General features: G+C 38.2%; 1 protein-coding gene across 18 annotated transcripts in view; it reads right to left on the bottom strand.

The window, feature by feature from the left end:
* Nucleotides 1-1,342: 1,342 nt before the first annotated feature.
* The window catches only part of ZMYM2 (zinc finger MYM-type containing 2), a 90,998-nt gene continuing 69,925 nt past the window's right edge, over nt 1,343-22,415 (bottom strand). For 12 of the 18 annotated variants that reach the window (XM_071735586.1, XM_071735600.1, XM_071735590.1 and 9 more), the window contains 10 exons: nt 22,264-22,409; nt 21,279-21,450; nt 19,462-19,572; nt 18,072-18,166; nt 16,761-16,929; nt 15,731-15,882; nt 11,748-11,862; nt 10,357-10,608; nt 9,854-9,974; nt 1,343-7,722 (listed from right to left, as the gene is read on the bottom strand). In XM_071735586.1, the coding sequence (XP_071591687.1) occupies nt 7,530-7,722; nt 9,854-9,974; nt 10,357-10,608; nt 11,748-11,862; nt 15,731-15,882; nt 16,761-16,929; nt 18,072-18,166; nt 19,462-19,572; nt 21,279-21,450; nt 22,264-22,409 (1,526 nt within the window). In that variant the 3' untranslated portion in view covers nt 1,343-7,529. Of the gene's footprint in view, nt 7,723-9,853; nt 10,104-10,356; nt 10,609-11,747; nt 11,863-15,730; nt 15,883-16,760; nt 16,930-18,071; nt 18,167-19,461; nt 19,573-21,278; nt 21,451-22,263; nt 22,410-22,415 lie in introns of all 18 variants that reach the window. The other 6 variants (XM_071735621.1, XM_071735660.1, XM_071735702.1 and 3 more) reach the window with 2 other exon arrangements.

The raw sequence follows: 22,415 nt of genomic DNA, 5'->3' as shown, positions 1-22,415 counted from the left end.
TTGCACCACTAGCTCTGGCAGTAAGGATGCTACTGGCACAGAGAAATCATTTTCCTCCTGGTAACAATAATCTCAGATGACAGCAGCCTAAGACACTTCCTCCTTTCTTTAGCAAGTTCCTTCCCTGTGGTGGGAATGGCAGGGCATAAAAATCTCGTAAATGGTCTGCTTTCTCTGAGGCCCTTTTGCTGGTTTGTTTCTCCCTGTGCTGCAAAAATCTGTCCCAGGGTGCTGCCAGAGGAGCAGAAGGAGCTGGAATACTTGCTTAAAAACACAGGAGAGAGGTTTCACTTTACTGCTTTTAAAGAAAAAAAATTATCTAATCCTTTTTTCTATGATTGCTCTCCTGATGTAAAAAAAACCCCAGCCTTCCTTAGGTGTAACACTGCTCCCAGTGTTACACATCCCAGTGTGTTTCTGTGGAGTAAGAAAACACTGTGAAGGGGGCACTCCTTGTCTTGAATTATTTTGCTTGGCAGTTCATAGTAACATCCCTTGTTACTCACTTCTTCCCTACTGAGTTTAAACAGTTCAAACCAGTCTTTCTCCCAGAAAATAATTTTCACATCTTTGCTAGGCTCTGATCCTTAGAAAGTTCAACGATTGCAGCACAAAGGCTGGTCCCTTGTTAAACTGACTGCAGAGCCACCAAGGAATTTTATAGGATTCTCTCTTACATATGGAAAATCAACTCACCTAAGCTATTGCCTGTAGTCCTGGGTGTTTGTTTGATGTGAGGAGTTGCTTGCTGCTCTGAACCTCCTCCTCTCTTTGTCTGTAGGATTCTCCAGTTGAAGCTGGAGGGGCAATCACATTATTTTGCAATGAGACATCAATGATACAGACAACGCCGACCCTCGGGGGTGAGCACACATTTTTTTTTATCCATGTGAAAATACACGTTTGACATAATCTCTGGGGGTGAGGTGGGTTTTATTGTAAGAAAGACTTTTTGCCTGAAGGCAGATGTGACTGCTTCAGTGTAATGTGGTCATCTCTCTGGATGAACGATCATACATATATACATAGTGCAATATACAGACACTTTGAATTGTATCCCTGCAAGTACATTGGCTATAGGAGCTGCCTAAGATACAAGACCATGTGTATGAACAAGCCTGTACATTACAAAAGGCACCAGGGCTCCTATTCTCCAACCAACCTGAACTGAAGAGACACACTGGTAGAGAATTCACATTATTTCCTTTACAGCTCCCTCAAATGACATTAAGCCGTTCAAAGACTGCTCTTCCTTCTGTAGTCTTTCAAAACTTTTTTTGTTGTTGTTTTTAAAACTTTCACCTTTAATCCTGATAAGGTCATTGATACAGACAAAACTCAGAGGGGGAAAAAAAAAAGCTTTATTGCTTAAGTTAATGGAAATCAGACCCTACTTGTTCTGTCAATGACTACCATAGATTTGTTACATACTAATGTGGATGTCATGTCTGGGGCTAGAGAGGAGACAAACAGAAAATACTGTCAGATGTCATGAGAGATTTCTGAGATTATTTTTTTTCCAGAGTTACCAAGGTGTTTTGCAGTGATGGTGGGCTCTCCCATCTGCCTTAGTGACACAGCATTATCCTGACCTGAAGTGCTTCTTCACTTCCAAGTACGGTACATAAAAAATTCTCAAAGTCCAGAAATGCATATACTACACTTATATTGCCCTGAATAATGCCTGCTTAAACTAGAAACCACCATCTTCATTACTGTAAGTAGCATACTGCTTACTCAGGAAACGTACAAGGAAATAAAAAATTTCGTATTTTAAACCAGTTAAGCACTTTCAGTGGTTTGACACAAATGAAATGCCAGCAGTTTAAATTACACAGATGACAGAGGTGTTCCTGTTTGCTTCCCAGAAAGGGCACCGAGTTTTCACATTTTATGAACCAGAATGTTATGAACCAAAATAGAGGACTTACAAGTATCCAGACTCATTGTACATGACATAGCCCACTAACACTTTAAACACTGTGAACCAGGAACAATAATTTAAATCAATCAATAAATACAGAAATAAAGAAGATGCTAATAACCCCAACTTTCCTTTTACGGGCACTCACCCCCAAGGGTGACAACCATACCTTGAAGAGGGCTTAAGGTTAGATTTTGTTCCTTCCAGACCTCTAAATTCCAAGCTGCTGGCTCCCCTGCTGAGCACAAGCCATCCTGGCTTTCCAAAGCTCTCACCTTGGGCACAGCTGTAGGCACCAGGTGACAGAGGGACACAAGTTTCCAGTACCTGCTCTTCTGTCAAACTCTCATCATTTTGGGTCAAGACAGGTAAAACCAGTACAATATTGATTTAAACTTGGGGAACAATTCTAGAGAGCTTTCAGCACGTGTCAGGAGAGAAGACAGCAGCTCTACTGCTGCCTTTACATTGCCCCTGCCCTAAGGCAGGATGGCAGCCAGAAATGGCCCTCACCAAGTGCCACATGACACCAAGAAATGCCACCCCTCCAAGAAATGCAGAGAAAGCAAAAATCAGATCACGGGCAAGTCCCATTCATACTCACATCCCTGGAGTTTGAAAAATTATATGAGTGAGAATGAAAGCTGAGCTTGATCTTATGATTTTATTCACTTTTTGTGAACAACTGAAGAAACTGTTTGGCTCAGAAATGGTTCCAGGACTGCCACCAGCACTACTTAGCCTGGGTAAAACCACACCTCACAAGGGAAGCAACAGTGTCTGGGCAGCCTTTCCCAGATAAGACAAAACAAGAGGGCTACCCTGTGGCTCTTTGCCTGTAGCCAACTCTCACATCCTCCTGACAGCAACAGAGGAAATGATTGATGGTGTCCTTGGAAAGATTTTTCCAAGGACTTGGATATCTTCAGAGATTTTCTCCTTTTGTTTCACAAAAACGAAAACAAAAAAAGGACTCTGGAAGCAGAAAAACATTTGATTAAAGAATTAATTGAAGAGCTGCGGTGCCTCCCTGGTACCTGGGACACAATACAGTGATTTATCTGCATCCTTCCTTACTCAGGTTATGCACTTACAAATGTGCCATGGCTGCTCCATCAGTGGCTTTAGTCCATAAAGACAACTAGTTCTCGGGTGAGGAAATAAAAATATTTCCCAGATCCCTGTATTTGGAAACAGCAACATACTGATATCCTGAAAAAAAACTAGCCAGACAAAGCTCTTTTAAATGAATACCTCATTGGGTAAAACAGCAACAAGACCAACAGCAAGAAAATCCAAAGTGACCAGGATCTCCCCAAAAGGAAAGGAAAGGGCCTGAGAGCAGCCCCGTGAAGGGCAGGAGAGGGAAGTGCTGCCCTGCTGCTGTACAGGACTGCCAGCCCTGGCAGGAAGGGGGGACTGAGCAGGCACTAATCCCAATGTCATCTCTGCACGTCTGTGAGATGCCTGCAGTCCTTCTGGGTGTCCAAAAAGAGATGGCTGATTGGCGTTACAGACACTAACACCAGTTTAAGTTTTGAAGCACGTGCCCCATGACACACTGGTCTCAAACATCCTGCACCAGGGCTCCTGTGCTGAGGCTTCCAGGTTTCAGTGTTTCAAATTAAAAAGCTCCCAGAAGAAAGATTTATTTCTGACTTGAGAAACTGGAAATTGCCATGATTAACCAAGCCCTTGGGGACAGCCACTGTCACAGGCCTCAGGAGACACACACAAACCCTATGACTTTGCTAGAACCCTAAGCAAATTTCAATGCTTCCAAAACATCATTAGCATTTGGTGTTATAACCCAGAGACTCCAGTTCCACATGCTATGATCTAACACCTTCTTACATCTTTTATTGGTAATTTCTTACCCTTAAGTGCTTTGAATTTCAGTTTCATTGAGATTCCCCACAGTCCTCAGCACAAGAGTTGAGAAGCTCCCACTCCACATCATACTTGGTCCTGCATATAACGTGCACAACATGTAATGAACAGAAAAGCAAATGTTTATAAAAATGGAAATGAAACGATTTAACTGCCCTTCCTAATAGTCACAGAGTGAAATGGGAAAGTGAGTATTAGAAAAGAAACTTCTACATTCAAAAAAAGGCCACTGAAAATGAGGCAAGTTCCTTCGACCACTTATGCCTTTTCCACCCCACACATCTTCTTTTGGGACTGCAAGCTCTCCTGTTTTCTATCTATTCACAAAGCCTCTGAGGACAAAGGCACAGATAGGAAGAAAACAAATACTGCTGCATAATAGACTCAAACTGTGAGCATCTGAAAGACAATTAACATTGTACATTTTGAAATTAGTCCATGACCACAACCTTTTGTTCAGTAAAAGTTGGCCATCATAATTTTTGCTAAGTTCAGTAATTACAAAAAGCTGCATATTCCCATAATGACAGCACAAAATCATACAAAAATTACTAAAAAGAAAATGTCTTCCCTGAAAAATGCATGAATTTTTCACAATTTTTCACACCGAGCTGTACTTTCTATATAATTTGCCTACTGCTGCCATCTAATTTCCTTAGTGTATTAAAGCTACTACTTCACCTGTGAAGTGTTCAAAACTGGATCTCAGACTGAGAAGATGCAGAGCACATGCTGGCACGATTTGAGGAGTTAGAAAATCCTGCCTGGACTGGAGCCAGCAGCATCTGCAGGGCTCCATGCAGGCAGAGCAGGATGGTCCCCAGGCTGCCTTTCTCAGGTGAGCTGTGCCAGGGCTCACAGGGATGGCCACAACACCCAGGCTGCCACTTCACACCCTCTGAAGATGGAAAGCAAGGGCAGGTTCCAGACAGGTATAATTAAATCAGAAGCTCTGTGTAGAACACAGCATCATGTGTTCCTGTCCTGCAACCTGCAGGTAACACCTTGACACCAACCTGATTCTAGTCCAGCTGCTTGACAGTTACAACACAGAATAATAAAACTATATGCCCTGAACTCCTAATTATTACAAAATTGCATGTATTTGTTTTATTCAGAACTAAGGCTTTTTATTGCATTTTGCATCACCATTCAAATTTAGAAATAATTGCATACATTGAGCCATGATGCATTCTTGACTGCAGCCACCTCAGTAGTTTACAACACTTGATCTGAACACTTGAAAAATGTTATTGCTGATGATGGAATAGCTCCATCTTCTGGAATAAAAGCTATTTTCTTAACAACTATCTTCACATTTCCAACATAGATGTAAGTGCAAAAATTGGTATTTCAAAACCTAACTTGAATATCCTCGGATATCTGATATGGAAGGTGAACCACAGGAAGAAGAAGAAATTTAGGAAAATAATGTGATTTCTGATAAACTTAAAGGAGCATTCATTATTTTCTAATTACATTGTAAATGAATGTCTGTTGTACAGCATGTCATAATGAAAGCTGACCTTATTCTTAAAGAAATATCTGTAATCTGTCTTTCACAAGAATTAAAGACTAAACACAACACACATACTTAATGTTAGTCTTGATTTAGACTACTTTTAAGCTTTGTAGTGTTACAAAGTGTGCTTGTAGTTAAAACACTGTCCTAACCAGGGAGTTACTGAAGCCTCCACTGAAGTACTTGAAGTCTATAGAGAAGAGACTATAAGTGATCCTTAATGCTATTTCTAAAAAACCCTGAAATATATGTTTAAGTGAAATATTTCCAAGTTAAGCACACAATGCATTTTAGGCAGGCAGTTAGTAACAGTGATTCCCATACATACAGTTTAACTTATGGTCAAGTCAGGTGTTCAACTGGAGAGGCCAGAACAAAACCAAGTTCTGACTTACAGCTTTTATGTATCATGGGCACACTCTTACAGCTGTTGTTTGAAAAAACCCACGCATTGATGAACTAAGTTCTTATGTATTTGAAAAAGGAAATGAGCATTGAAGCTGTCAGTGATCTACTGTTTGGTGCTGCATAGTTTTTCTTGATTTCACAGGAAGATTAGAGCCACCAGAAAAAGAAAAAAAAAAGAAAAATTAAGCATGCACATCTTCCATCACATGGAAGATCTGAAGTTAATACATTCTCACAGACACAAGAATAGCAGAAATTTAAATAAACTTGCTTAACAAAACAAAGCAACTGAAGCTTTATTTCTCTATATAGAAAGATGCATCCCTGTGTGCAGTCTTTTAAACTAAGGAAAATGAAAAAAGCCATGCAGCCCTTGCAAGAAGGAAATCCTACGGTGGTAATATATATACATACAAAGTTTCTCTCTAGTAGATGGTTTCTCTCAACAGATGCTTAATGTCATTTAGGAGAGCCGAGCTTCGTACTACTTTCTAGCAGAATATTCTAGTACATTTTTTTTCAGTACAATAGCAAAACCATTGCATGAACCACCATATTGCTCACATCAGTTAAGAGCAAGTAACAAAACTTAAGCAGTTAAAAGTGTATCTGGAAATCAGACTCCTTAGGCAAAGTAAGCACAATGAAAGGAGAAAGAACAAATGAAAGGACTTTTCTTTAAAAAAACTTATCTTTCAACTTTCTGGAACTTCACATCTCATATGGCTTTTGAATGGAGGCATTAAGTTAAAAGAATTTTCCCGCTCATAGTCAAGTATTGTCTGTATTTAAATACAGCAACACAAGGATAAACAAAAGTTAAAAGTTTATCATACCATATCACCTGATGTAATACAGCATTAAAATCCCTTTTGCTAAGGCTACAAAGGACAGATTTACAGGAATATGAGGTACTGGCATTTATGGTTGAAAAAGTAAAGGAGGAAAGGAATTATTAGCATTGTCATCAGACATGTCTTTTTTTCTTTTTTTCATTTTTTCAAGGGGTTTTTGGTTTTGTTTTTACAAAATACATGTCTGGATGACCACATGCTTTAAGCTTATATTCATTTATTTTTTCATAGATTTATATTTGTTTGTAGGGGCAATTGAGAGAGAGTCACAAATAAGGAAAGGACACTAAGGTTTTAATAAGGGCAACAAAAAAAATGGTTTCACCAGAATAGATTCACATTACAGTACACCAATATTGACAGCATTCTCTTTTGTCTATTTTTGGTACAGAAGATGGAATCTCTCTACATAACCTTATAAGGCTTCAGTAACTAAAAAGTAAAAAACCTAGTAGTTTACAATTTATTTAAAAATTCTGAAAGACACAGCAAGTTCTAAACTTTAGTAGTGCTACCCATACAGAACCATCTGGTTTAAGAACCCATTAAAAGAGCCTCCTTTCAAGGGAGCTTCCAACAGCAGAGTTGTGCAATTTGGATGTCTCTTACTACAAGGGGGAAAAAAAATTACACATGGCACATTCTCATTCATATTTTGCAATGTAAAAAGTTACAAACATACCTAATCAAATAAATAATAATTAAAAAAAAGAATCTGAAATGTGTTTGTTATGTATCCTAAAACCACTACTCAGAATAATGGAAACTTTCACTCACAGACTATTTACATGGTAATACCCAGGTGAGGGTACACACTGCTACAAAACTCATAAAACAAAGGGTAAACTTGAAATGTTTTCCATAGTAAAGGTCTAGCAGCATGACTATATCTAATGCTGTTTGTTTTCTCGACAGTTTTTAGAAGTTTGTTTCAATCTATGTCTTCATCCAGTTCATAATTGTCTTTATCATAAATATCTTTTACTAAAAGAACCCGTACGAGCATATTTTCTAACGTGTTGCGGTCCAGTGAAGTAGCAGTGTACCAGATGGGACTCTCCGTGGAGACAGAGCACTCTGGCTGGAGATAGAACATGTCTGTCCTCTGATTCAGATTCTGTGGGCTACAAAGGAGGAAAACACAGGGGGTCAGATAAACAGCTTCACAGGACAAAATTATCCATTAGCGCTTCTGACATCCCCTGCAAGCAAAACTCCAACCATACTCAGGCAAGTTACAAAAAGAAGATTTATGTGGAGAACTGTGGTCTTGTTCACAGAAGGAGCCATGCTAGCCCAAGTCCAGCCAGTCCCACATCCCCCAGCAGCCAAAAGCAGATGTCTGGGACTGAGCAAGCATACAGGAGACCACAGATTCTTTCAACTCTCAGAAATTTCCATCTCCAGGACTTTCTAAAGCAGGAAGTGTTTTCTGTCTATTAAGGAACCCCTGACTGATAGATTTGTAAAGACATCAGCAATGGCTTGCACCACAGGCTGATGTGGCTCTCTCTGAATATAGACTCTGGAGATTCCTTGAGAGTCAAACAAGGTAGTTCTGAGAAATGCAGAGAGATACAACACACTAGAATTCCTCCTCCTTCTATTTTGGTTGTAGGTTTGGTCACTCTAAGTGTTAAATTCCTCTAACTCTTGGATATGAATTCTGGAGTTTGTATAAATGCTTGATCCAGCTCAGACATATCCTCTAAGCCACTAGAGAGGACCCCTCAAGGAAATTCTCTTCCTTAGCATTTTGTCCATTTAGACAAGTCTCAGAAAATAATCCTCAATTCTGCATGTGCAAATGCTTGCTCATATTTCCTTCATAAAAACTGCAGACTGCAGAGGTGACTGTATTTCATGGTGTTTGGTAAAACAAGCTGTATTCACCAGCTTATCTTCCCAAACTACATGGTAAAAGTTTCAGAGGTTGCTTTTCACCTGCTGGGGTTAATGTTGGCTTGGTTCTGCTCTCACATAAACAAGATTAAGAGTGAGGTAATAAGCCAAAGTATTATAGCTTAAAATATTTTACAATATTTTTACAATAATTCAAACATTTTAACTCTCTTCCTACTTTTTTGACAAGCCAGTATTTTTATAGAAATAAGTAGTGATATACTGCTCACAGCTGTGAATGAGAATCCTGAAATTTCAGCTGCAACTCTCCACTGACTGCAAGGCGTATTACAAATAGCTGGCATTACCTTGAATTTAACAATAGTTTTTAAATGGGTTTCAATGTATTCTTTTCATGGAAGTTGAGAAGTTTCTAAAGAAAGAGAAATTACTTGTTCTCTCCCCACTACTGGCTGTGTAACTCAGTTCAAAAATCCAGTTTCAACTTTAACAAAATACCTTCTCCAAACCATGACAGTGAATAGTGAGAAAGGCAAAAAACCCCAACCCTTGCAACGATCAGAATTAATGGAGCTGATGAAAAACTGGTGCTTGCATTAGCAGACCACAAGTTACTCTTTACATGTTTCTCTCTGTAACATCACACACTTGCTCTGTGCATCAGCTTTCTTCACTATTAAGAATTAGATGGCATTTCTTGGCACATGTTGAGTCTCATGCTTAATTTGATTTATTGTGCTGTATACACAATGTGATTTTATTACTTTGGTATCACAAGCATGATGCTCACTTAGAATTACAAAAAATCTCCATTAAATTCAGTCACTTGAATTGTTGTTAAGGAAAAGTATTTCCCATGAGATCCTGTTTTCAAACACTGAGCTGCTAAACTGTTGTTGTTTTTTGCTATTTCTGAATGCTGGGCTACTATCAGTGGCATTTTGTATGTACACATGCTTTTTAACTAGGTATTTCAAAAGCATAAACATTTCAAATCCCTGATAACTTAAGTGAATTCTCTAACTCTATCTTATTCTTCCTGAAGAGACAGGGATTTCAGAAATGGAAGCCTCAGTAGTAAAAACTATCAGAACTCTTGCTGGTAATTTTCTGCAGAGATACCTGGTGTTTCCCAGTAACACAACTGAACCATACTGTCACATTCCTAGATGGATTCCTTGACAATTAACATTGAAGTTCTCTGCTACTCCCACACTTTCTGCACATACTGTCCAGATACAGACCTGGAGATTTCAATGCTTTCATTTAGCTACATTTAGAAGGTTTCAATCCATTCCCTTTGCTTGAACATACTTCATGTTGCATCAGAACATTTCCCTTTTCTACCTGCTCTACTCTAGACCACTTCTTTATTACCTCTATCATACTTACCTTTTAGACAGATAGCACTCAAACATTTTCACAGGGCATCTAGCTGGATCAGATGTGTTTTCAATTTGTTCAAATACTGGTTCATCATCTTCATGTTTCCTTTTCCCAGTAGTAATCTTATCTTTAAGAAGAAAATCAACACCATCTAAGACATAGTTTGAAGTTATTTTACATTCTTCAGTAAACACCCAAGAGTGGACAGCCCACCAAGCACCACAATGCAGTCACCACAGCTATGACTATCTGCAACCTGGAAATGGAACCCACAGATACAAGTAAGTTGCAGCATTTAGCATAGAGACCAATGGGTTCAAAGGGATCATTTAAGGCACAGACCTGGTAGTCTCCACAGACCACACACTCTGATTAAAGACCCAGGAACTCAGAGATGCTAAACTTTAAGTTAAGTCAGACCTCTGGTTCCTGGCAAGGTGCCTAGATGTACTTCACAGGAGCACAACCTGATTGCTCCTGCAATACTTATCTTGGAATTGCCACAGTACCTTCACTGTCAGCTCTGCACAGGGAAGACACTTGATATCGAAGACAAGCTTTGCTTTCCATTGTTAGAGGATTTTTTTTCCATTGTCTAAAAACAGTGCCAAAGGAAAGTCTTAAGTGTTGCTCCACTGTCTTCAGGCCAAAATATTTAGTGTTAAAGTAGAACAGAGTGTTCAGAAGAGCAACTGGTGAATGCGATCCAAGCTGTTTAATCCTCCACAGATAATCTTCTTCAACTCGAGAGAATATTGATCCTTCACAAAAAGATGAGAGAAAATACAATGGGTTAAGCTCATAAAGTGCCTCGGTGCAAAAGAATCAAGTTCCTGTTTACTGCAAAATTTAACAAAATGCCCGCAACATAAGCCTCTAATAATATTTATTAAAAATATTTATTAAAAAATATTTATTAAAACATATTTAATTATATGTTCAGACCCCCCAGGACCACCTCCTAAAGACACAGACACCTGCAGTTTCAGGAGGAGACAGTCAGTGGGAAATACCACTATAGGCCATTTCACACACAACACATTTCTGTTTAATTACAGCAGCCTTGCTTACATACAGCTGTCTCATCTTATTACATACAAACCAATGCACAAGGGGTTACTCTAAATTCCTTCATAAAAAGCATGATTTTGAGTTAATTTCATTCTGCTCAGGCAAAGCCTCCAAATAGCTATGCCTTCTACTTTCTAATGCCAATGGACATCTCACTTGGAAAGCACTCCTGGACCATAGCAGAGTACAGGGAGGGCCCTATACAGAGGTTCTCCAGAGCTATACAGAGAACAGTAAGTATTAAGAAGAGAGGAAAGGGGCTGGGGTAAGGACAAACTCTCAACTCAAGAGAGGATTGTGAGAAAGATGAAAGAAAGATTGTGCAGTTCAGCACCAACATCTATCTGCTGGGGAAAATTTCATTTTTCTCCATAAACTGATTGATGATCTTCCTGAGCAGACAGCCCATAGCAGAGAGTCCTCCAATGCAGTTGAGAAAGATTAAAATATGTATCTTTTTTGCCCTATCCACACATAGCCCAGTGTCTGCCTGCCTGCTTCCTATCTGGAAAAAAAGTGGTCACAAATAAATTCAGCTCATGTAAAGAGTACAGGTTGAAGAGCAGCTTCTTATGCTAACTTTCTCTCCTAAAAATGCATAGTAAACTTAAGATCAACAGGCAATGGCAAGAGCAACTCTTGCAGCAGGGGTTTCCAAGAAATAAGACAATAAGGCATAGGTACTTTCTTAACTGAACTCTTATATGAGATCTTTACGATTTTTAATGAATTACTTTATCAATGCACAAAATGTTTGTATATATCTACATGCTTAACAATACAGACCTATTAAGAGATGAAAAATATGCGTGACCAAAAAGAAAATTACCATCTGGAAGAATGCTTGGTTGCCAACTTCTAAGGATTTTATTTAATTCTTGTTCAAATGTCTGGTAGACTGGATCAATAAATATGTTGTCTTTTCGATTGCATCCATATAAATACTATAGAAAAGAGAGAGACAGACAATATTTACAATTCCACATTAAAACAAATCCTGTGCTGTAAGATTCTCGGTACAATGTTTGTGCTTTTGTAAAAAATTATTTTAGATTACATTTTTCAAATATTTAGCAGTTAAAAGTTACCCTCATATAAATTGCATTGTAGATTTCAAACTGGATATGAATCGTGGATTAATTACAACTCTAACATTTTTTCTCTAAAATTTCTTGTGTGCAACATGGTATCAGTGAATAGGGATTTATTTAAAAAATTAAACCACAAAAAACTTAACTTTTCCTCCACCTAGCTCTTCACATTTGTCACTTTAAATGTGATCTCTGGACACTGACAGAAATATCGTCAACCCACAAGTGGGAGCAAAAAAAAATCACAATATAATTGTGGTAATGATATGCAGCAGTGCAAGAAAAATGACAGGATGTTGCAAGGTGCCTGACTGTTTTGCAATCTAATTATCTTAACCCTCTTGACCTCAGAGACAGAAATATTTGAATCTTTACCATGAACTAATGGCTGAGGGCTACACTAGTACTTTCCATCCTCTCTGGAGATATTTCTAAGAAACAGAGGACTGACTTCTTCAATTTTCTCCTTCAGTGTTAACCCTTATGTGACCAAGCCTGTTGTTAGTGAATACAATAAAAGTGATAGAGACCAAAAATGTACACACTCTTGGAAATGGCATCTATTTCTGTACATACACTTGTAATAACATTAAACACATCATTCATTAATACTAGGCAGTTCAGCATATCTGATCTTTGCACCATGTTTTACAGTAAGGAAATAAATACATGCACTTCCCAGAAGTCTCCAATGCAGCATCTTCATTTAGATAACTGTTTTATGCAGCATGTTTAGCTAATTCTTCAAATGCAACATTCCTTAAAATGTGCTTGTTTCTACATATATCAGCTTTGATTTTACAAAGCAATTCTAAACCAGACAATATATCTCACTAAAAGCTTCATGGGGCTTTCCCCTCTTTTCCTTGGCACTTTCTTCCTGTGTAACTTTTCTTTTTCTTCTGGTTTGCATTAAACACTCACACTGAACACAGGCAGTGAAAATGAAAACTGGACTGAAAACTGGTTCAAAACCAGGTGCCACAAAAGCTAAAAACATTTCTGTTTCCTGGTTTAGATTAACAGTTGTTTGGCTAAACCCTGACGTTCTTAGTGGAAACCTGTGAGGCATCCTAGACCTTTATCACTACAGGCTCTACAGAAGGCTGATGTCACCTTGCAAACTCCCCTGCTATACAATACCCAATGTGCATCCACAAATCTTCATTTCCACACCATAATGCTGTGTTCTGCTACTCAACAGACTCTAGAGGGAGCAGAATTAATTAGCATAAGCAGTTTCCACCTCAGATGAGCTTTACTAGAACTGCAGTGACCAGGCAGGAACCAGATGTGGCCAAGTCCCAAAGTCGAGAACAGGCTGGGTCACTGCCCACAGCACCTGCAGACAAACATCTGCCAAGCTCCAACAGTCTGAATTTTACCCAAACAACCCCATTTTTATGCATTAAAAACAAAAAAAACCCAAACAAACAACAACAACAAAAACAAAACAAAACAAAACAAAAAAAAAACCCCAAAAAAAAAAAAAAAAAAAAAAAAAAAAAACACCAAAGAAAATCACTCCAATCTGTATGGGGACAAAGAACGAAGGCCACTATGCAGCAGGGAAGAGAAACAAGTTAACACCTGCCCAGTGAACCTTGTCCACTAGATGCCTGCCTGACCATGCAACAACCTCTATTTTTAAGTGTGGTGTTTTCTAGGATAAATACTTCAGAATTATCAAACCCAATACTGAATTATTTTTGGCTGGCAGCAGAACTATTTCACCTGCAAATTAACCTAAACTGAGAAAACGTACCATTCAACTCAGGGACCAATTTCCTGGAACAGGTTTTCCAAGTGCTTTCATTAAAAAAAATAGTGAATTCTCTTTCTTTGAAGAGATATTTACTCTAAGTTAGCGAAACATTTTTGGCACAACTTTAAATGGCATAATTTAATGTCCTCTTGGACCCTTCTGAGTAACATGGAGCCAGTATCTTTTATGGAGTAGCAGAAAGTTTCCTTCAGGTGTATCCATGCTGGCACTGCCAGACGGAAAGAAGGACTAAGAAAATACTAGAAGGCAATGGAGTTTTGTTGCACATTGTGATGACTATGTTTCATTTAGGGTACCACTAACTTGTTTATACCTATTTCTTCAGAAAGGTAACACACACCCTACATGTAAAATGTGCCATTAGCACACAGATGTGGGCTGCAGCCCGTGGCAGCTCCCATGCCTCTGTCCCTCCCCTGCCTTTCTGAACTGCAAATTCCTCAGAACAGGACACATCTTCCTACCAATATAAATAGCAGTGGCACAACCAGAGAAATGAAATGGACCTGTCAGCATCACCTGAATTAAATACTGGACACTAAATATAAGCAATAAGTACAGTAAAATAACCACAAGTTGTTCCTCTAATGTTCCAGCATTGCGTGCATTTACTAGAGCTCATGGTAACTGTGTTGGGCCACAAAAACTTTGGTTTTGGTTAACAAAAAAAAAAAAACCAAAAACCAAACAGTTTTACACATAACTAGCTTTCACAGTGGACAAAATAGAGAATGTCAAAGGCACAAAGACAGAGGTGAAGAAAAAAATACTAGTTGACTTCCATTTTATAAACACATACCTCACCCTGTGTATTGGTTACTAGCTTAGTATGAGTATTTTTAATTCAATAGGAAGACACAGAGAGACACTGTACCATGCAAGTGCAGAAGCAGAAAGCTAGCTGAATTTGAAACATGCCTTGTTGCAATATTGAATTTGAAACATGCCTTGTTGCAATATTGACTAAAATGCCCAAAACTGAATGCTTGTTTCTCAGATTTCAACCATGAGGTAAAGTTATCAACAAACTCCTTAATTTCGCATACTTGCAATACAGAAAAATTACTGGAGGTACTATTAATTTCAAAAATATTTTAAAATTTTGTAATTTGATTTGAGTCCTCTGCCTTAAGCAGGGAACAGTTTAAGCAAGATTGCCTGTGAACTGCTTGCTTGCTACATCACATGCGTTTTTTTAATTGCCTTTCCACTTCAATGAAATTTTCTGAGTCCTCAGCTTTAAAAACTGCTGATTTTATCTATTATTTGCCTTATGTACCAAAACTTAAGAAATCCTCTGCTTAAAAGATAAGCTGTGGAATAGCTTTTCTAATTATCTAGTGATACATTATTGTCTTCACTTCTGACACAGCTGAACTGACTTCCTTTACCTACAAATTCAAGGGCAAGGTGTTTATGTGTAAGACAGTCAGTATAGCTGAATTTCCTGTGCTCTACAGAAACAGCCTGATTTACCCAAGGTCTGCATTATTCAGTACATTAGACTCTCACAAAAAGACAGTTCAATTAGCTTGTTTCCACTATACACTAAGTAATAGAATTAGTAAAGCACTGACAGAACATGCCTTGTTTCATTCTGATTTTTACATTAAGCCATCTTTGGCAAATAAAATGAAGCACAGCATTTAGAAAAACTGTCATTTTACACCACAAATTCTTTAACCCAGCAGGAATCTTAAAATTATTACAATTTACCAGTTTGTATTTGAGTTTTCAGGATGAGCCTGCACACTCACTTTCTATACAGACAGCTTTCTACAACATGATTTACATAGCAGCCTTTGTGTTGTAGTTCACAGCCATAACATTAAGAATAGCTCCCAGCTAATAAATCCACATTATCTCCATTCTGCCACTGAAATGGGTTACAGTCAAATCAGCAGCTCCACTTGCACCTCTACAGCCTTTACTAACCTCCTGGATCCCAAGACACAGATAATAGATGCTGTCAGGTGCATAGTTCTCTCCATTTGGCCTTCGAATTTCATTGACAAAATGTGTCAACCCATAGTTTAACTCAGCTGAAGTATGTGATAATAGATCTTCCTTTAATTTCACAGACTTTGCTGTAAAATAGAAAAAAAAATGCTATATTATACAACAGAATTATTACACGGTGAGGGTGGGACTGGAAAATGGGAAACTGGCTTCATGTCCTCTCTACTACCCAGTCCAGGAGTCTAAATGTACTAAGTAGTTAAAATGTTACAGCTGTATTAAAATAAACAGGGCTATCAGGATAAAGTCTAGTTAACCACATGTACTGTCACCCACTGACAAAAGTATTGTCACACACAGCTGAGGATGACACAGAAGTAGCCCAAGATTATGAAGTGAATACAGAGCCATAAAGACCTTCAGGGGAAATGCCATTTTCTGAAGATCCAACAGCATAATGCAAGGGTGCTCGGACACATATGGGAGCTGGAGAAGGGCAGGAGTAGCAGCAATCCCCCATTCCCTTCACAGTAGAAATGTACACACAGGGAAGCATTGCAGGGAGCAGCGAGGCTCCATGGGAGCAAAGGCCACCTCACATCAGACCACAGCCAGGTAATGCCAGCCTCAGATGAAGATCTCTTTGCAGGACAAAGAATAAGATATCCCTCCCTTGCAATTTAGAAGTCCAGAAAAGGAATGAACTCAAGGTGAGTTAGGATGCAAGCCAAAAATCAAAATTATCACTAAGTGAGAAGAACCATGAATATGCTGCCCTGGCTTGCACATGAGAAGCATGAAACCCAACATTTTGAACCAAGTAAGGAAAGCCAGTAAAATAAAAGAGGCTGGCAACTCTGTAGTAAAATAAACCCAGTAACTGTAGGAATATCTGCAACACAACATGTGAAAACTTGTATCAAAAATTGCAGCTGAAAATCAGACAAGTACAGCAATTCTTGCAAGCAAATCAGAATCTGGATGCTAGGTTTTTGGAAATACTTACTTGATTTGAGTTCCTCTAATTCTGGAAGCTCTTCCTCTGAATGCCGAGACTTTACCCAGTGCTTCCATGCATTTACACCGTAGGTGTATTTGAAGGGGAAGCTACACTCTGAGTTTTCAGAGCTATCATCATGAGACTGGTATCCTGACACTGCTTTCCTCTTCACCCCCTGCCATCAAAACACAGTGGTTAACCTCACCAGCAGCTCCCAACACCAGAACACAGAACCTGGGTGGAACAAGCAAGCTGCAGCACAAATTACAGACTGAAGGTTCAGTGTGCAGAAACGCTAGGGAAAACCAAACCAAGCCAAAAAAAAAAAAACAGTAGGGAATTTCTACACTGAAAATACTTTCAAGGACAGCACTCACTTAAGACAGACATTTCTAATCTGCCTGGTTCCCAACATGGAGTAGTTTCCCATAAGGGAGTTGCTCTATTGGATATATCTTATTAAAGCAACAAACACAAAATTCCCTAAATAATTCAGTGTATTTATAGGATTTCATTTTGCTAATTCTACATAATCTGTATCACATTTTAGGCTCAATGGAAAAAACAACATTGGTCCCAAATTTAAACATGTCTAGCAGTAGATATGCAGAAGATGTCTAGCAGATAATACCAACAGTTTAGACTTCAAATATAAAATAAGAAAGATACATTTATTCTTATAAAGTTTTATTAGACGTTGGCTATTTTTTTAAAGCTGCAATCTAATGAAGCTATTTCAGCAAAACCACTTTTTGCCAGGTACCAGAAACTCTGTTTCCTGTTAGTTTTCTTATTTAATAGACTTAATGGATAATTTATTTGCATGTCTAAATTAAGATTTTTGACTGGAAATAAAAGAGGAAAAAATTACAAGCAAGCATTTTTAAGCTATTTTATACAGGTCCCATTATAAGCCATGATAATGCCAACATTATTTCATTTTACTATGAAATTAAACCAAGACAGCTTTGCTTGAAGGAAAAGGTAGAGAAGCACTATTAAGAGTGCAGTTAGCAGATAGACACAAGCACACTACATCAACAGTTCTAGCAACATGAAGCAAAAGTGGCATCAGGATTTAGAAATCACACTCTTAACAAATTTAACAGTTAACTGCAACATAGGACTGGTACAATTTTATTGTTTGATATATATTGATTTATATCATAAAAACAATATATTATGTGTGAATAAGAAGTAACAGGTCTTAGAGCAGTGTAAGAGCTGGGAGAAAAAACCAAAACAATAAACCTGGCATTTTTTTCCCAAGTTAAATTTTGTGCTTTTTAGATTTTTTTGGTAGCATGACAAAATTACCTTTTTCTTGGACCGAGGCCTTGGCTGTTCCTCATATTCTTCCCCAAAAACAGGAGGTAACAAAAACTCATTTTCGGTATCAAGCTCCTCAGTTGCTGAAAATACATTAACAGAAACTTATTTCTAAACATTTTTTGAGTAACACTGGTTTGACAAAAACCACTGAACTGTATTAGTGCACATGAGCACAAGAGGTCCACAACAGCAAAGATCAATGCTCCCAAAGACTGCATTTTGCTAAGAGAAAATTAACTCGTTCTTTTTGCAAAGGGAAAGCAAAGTTATCAAAAACCTTTAGTTCTAAATAAATAGTAAAGGCCACAGTGCTCAATAATTTTCGGTATTATCTCAAGTCACTAAGGCAGCATTTCTTACTATGGACCCTTACATAGTTTTTTCTTGCCTAGGTAGTCTTTGGTATTAAGAAGTTGAACTTACAGTGAGAATGAGCACCTATGAGTGAAAAAAATATAAAATAACTTACTGCATGCATTTTTGGTAATCTATTTCCATAATTTCTATTGCTGTTTTATATTTTACACTGCACATTATATTTGGTTAAAAATACTACCAACCAGAATGTTAAACTGTTTTAAAGAAACTGGTTGTAGTCTGTATTTATACAAGTGGTAGAAATCCAGTTCATGATGGATATTACCATAACTTCAGTAAAAAGATATGGTAATATGTCAAAATAATATTTCCTTAACATTTCACGGGTAGGATAAAGGACTCTTTCAGGCAACACAGTGGAATGAGACAACACATGAATAGATTTAACATTGCAAGTTCCACCTTTACTTACTTTACTGAAGATGGTTCATCCCTCATTTAGACATCAACCAATGTCTTAGTTAAAAACTAAATGCTCTTCTGATTGCCAGATTTCATTCCCTTACTACTCAAGACACCATTCTATCTGGTCTAGAGGAAACAGCTCTCACATGCAAAGATTTAAGAGCTCTAACCCAGAATAAATACCAGTGCTTCTCCCTACCACAAAGAACCTCATCTCAGGAGCACTGAAGTGTTAAGTACCTGGTGACTGAAGAATGCATTTGCTGTTGTGTTCCACAACATGTCATCCCAGTCTTCAGGCCTTCAAAATAGCTTCTCTTAATCCATGTTCAAAACCAAGTGATGCAGCTAAGTTTGTTTTTGAAAGCTTAATTCTCTTTTTTCTTTGCATTCTGTTTCAAATACTGTATTTAGAAATATGAAGGAACTAATTCAGAAGTCCCCAGTCTTGCAAAGACGTCACTAAGGTTTACCTAACAGTCACTTGGATCTTACAATCACATAAATCTCCTCTGAAATTAAGATGAACCAACTACAACATTTGCCCACAATGTCTTTTTCACAATATTTATTTAAATAACAGAAAAAATACCTCTTGGAAAGTCTATTTCAATGTCAAGATCTGGTTCATATGGAACATCAGGCAAGCTTGTCTGTATCTCTGTTTCTGAATTTAGCTGATCGGATTCCACAATCACCACACCTGTTAAAAAAAAAAAAGAAAGGGGGGGGATGGGGAGAACTCTGATTTTAAAAAACATATGGATTAGTAAATCCAGGGCAAATTTAGAACATCAGAAGTTGAGTGGTTCTAAATCTGCTTGTTCTGCTCATCACCATCCTAAGTTTTGCTTTTCTTGGGATCTCAGGTTTACTTCTCCAATCTGATTTCCTTCAAAGAGAAAAGATACCTGCCAGACCATCTGTCCCTCCTCATTAAGAGCAAAGCATGTGTATAGAAAATCAAATGCTGGCAAACCTGGATTATATCAACTGATCACTGAACTACAACAAGCCTGACAAACCTATCTATTTGTCTACATAATTTCTACATTATTCTGCCTGCAACAGAATCAACTTTCAAGTCTGTGAAAGAAAGCCTACAAAAGCAAACAAGGCAGCCAGAAAGGAAAAAAAAAAAAAAGGCAGCTTAATCTCTTTCCAGCTTCTGGAAAAGACAGATTTGTCCAAGTTCAGTTCTCTGCAAATGAGCAAGCTCTGATCTCTCATTTCATCTCTCTGAATCAACACATTCAGATAGCTCTTCTGAGCAAAAGGTAGCAAAGAACTGCAAATTACAACCTTGTAGCACTACCAGAAATGTCCAGCTTTAGTGAGGGAATGGCAACAGTTTGGAAAATAATAAACCTCCTGGGACTGCAGCACCATAGGCCTTCTATATATCTGGCCCAAAGCACAAGTTCATGTCACTGATCAACATCCTTTAAGACATCTGTTGCAAGAGCACAGAAAAAAAACAAAACCAAAAACAAACCATCACACCAAAATTTCACCTGAGTCACTGAAAAACCTTAAAATCTAATTTTTGGAAGGGAAGGCAAATTCTCCTGGGAAGATACAGAAAAGCCTTGAGGACTTTGTCAGGCAGAGCTGGGAAAGTGGGGCAAAGAGGTATGCCCACTGTAATAATGTCATTTCAGCATATGTGGCTTTTTGATGTTCAGCTGTAAATTTGTCCCAGATAGTTCTCTCCTTTTAGATGAGCTGGTGAAATGACAAGCCACTTGAGGATCACAACCCCAGTGACCAATCACTGATGAATTACTGTCTTCGACAAGACAATACTTGAAGGTCAGGATCAATCAAATGCAAAAGCCTCATGAGGTCCCCAGGTTTTGCTGATCACCATTCCACTTGTGAAAGGTCTGTTGCTTTGAGTTTTAACAGCTTTCCCAGACACAACATTAAATGTGCCTAGTAACCTGTTATTACAAAGAGATCAGATCCCCCACCTTGGGATCATACCCCACCTTGGTCAAAGAAAATTATGTTCACACATGTAAAATGCAACTAAGATCATTATCCCTAAACTTTAAACCAGAGTTTTTTGGGAAGGAATAATAGCTTGGTTTGGCTTGGTTTGAGTTATGCTGAAAAGAAAACATGTGCATGCAATCCTGTATGACTGCTTCTCATCAGCCAAGGAGCTGGTGTAAGCAAAGGGAATGCCTGTGTTTTTAAAGACAAGGGTCTGGCAAATGTACCAAAACAATCTTTAAAAATTATTTAAATACCTAAGATTTCAACTTAACATAGGAACTCAATAATAGTATTGTTGCATCCAAAGAATCTTTCTCTAGAATAGAAAAAAAACAGAACAACACAATCCTTCTCAATTCACACACACACCACCACACCAGGGTGTCAAAAACTCATCAGGAAACTCACTAGTCACATCAGAAGCTTCAGGTTTTCCATCATGTTCAGATACCATCTCTGACAAGTTCAGTAGCTCAGTTTCCAGAGGATTTGAGGGCACTTTTCCCCTCACTTCTTCTATTGCTGCAAGGATTTTCTCACTGCTATCCAGAGTAGTGGGCAAGAAAACTGGAACTGGCACCTATGCAGACAGAGACAAGAGATAATTAGAAAAACCTATGCTGCAACTAACAGCAACAGCAATCACCACAGAAACAAACTCTACATCCTTTGTCTAAAGGACAGAGTTAATACAGATTAGAAACACATCTTTTCAGTGTGGTCTAACAAAACCATGTTGACAGGTTAAAAAATCCAATTTAAATGATTGCAAACAGAAGGGAAAGCAGGAAAGGATCCAGAAAACAATTAGATATGACAAACTATAGTGTGTCAAAGTAAGAACAAAAGGGACTTTGAAGATCCAAGCCTGGATGATTATAAATTCAGACTAACAGTTTGGACAAATCAGGATCATGTTGGATAGTGGCTTGCTTGTGAAACATGGAATTTTAGGAATGCAGGGGGCTTCTTTCACCATTTGGATGAGATTTGGTCCATAAGCGATAACAAATTTAACTTAAGTCTAGGAGTTTTTTGCTGGCAGGTAGTTTGGGTATTTTTTGCTTTTATTCATTCTGTTTATCCTGCTCTGGCATCTCTCCTCATGCAGTCTCCCAGTTTCTCCACTACTAGATCAAACCTTACTGTTTAATGCATATTCATCAAACTTAGATGTATCACTCAGAATTGTTCCTAAGAAGTTCAAGAGCAGAAGATTTTCATGATGAAAGCAATTAGAGAGGTCCTAAAGAACAACCATAAAACCAAGTGCCACTATCAGATTTCTAATGCTTTTTGGTAAAGAGTACCACACTATCCTGCAGTCCTTTAGATGGGTCTATGCAATACCAAGTGCATGGGAATGGATGCCCAAAGCTGAAGTTTCACTTACAGGAACAGGAACTGCTGTAGGAACAGGAACGTTTTGACTATACATGTTCATAGGCACTGGAACATAGACAGGTACAGGAATAGGCACTGGGACATACTCTTTTTTCCAATCATCTTCTATTAAAAGAAAAAAGAAAAAGGCAAACACTGCCA

The sequence above is a fragment of the Heliangelus exortis genome, chromosome 1 (genome assembly GCF_036169615.1).
Source record: "Heliangelus exortis chromosome 1, bHelExo1.hap1, whole genome shotgun sequence".
NCBI classification, from domain to species: Eukaryota; Metazoa; Chordata; class Aves; order Apodiformes; family Trochilidae; genus Heliangelus; species Heliangelus exortis.
This window is presented reverse-complemented; position numbering and strand designations above follow the sequence as displayed.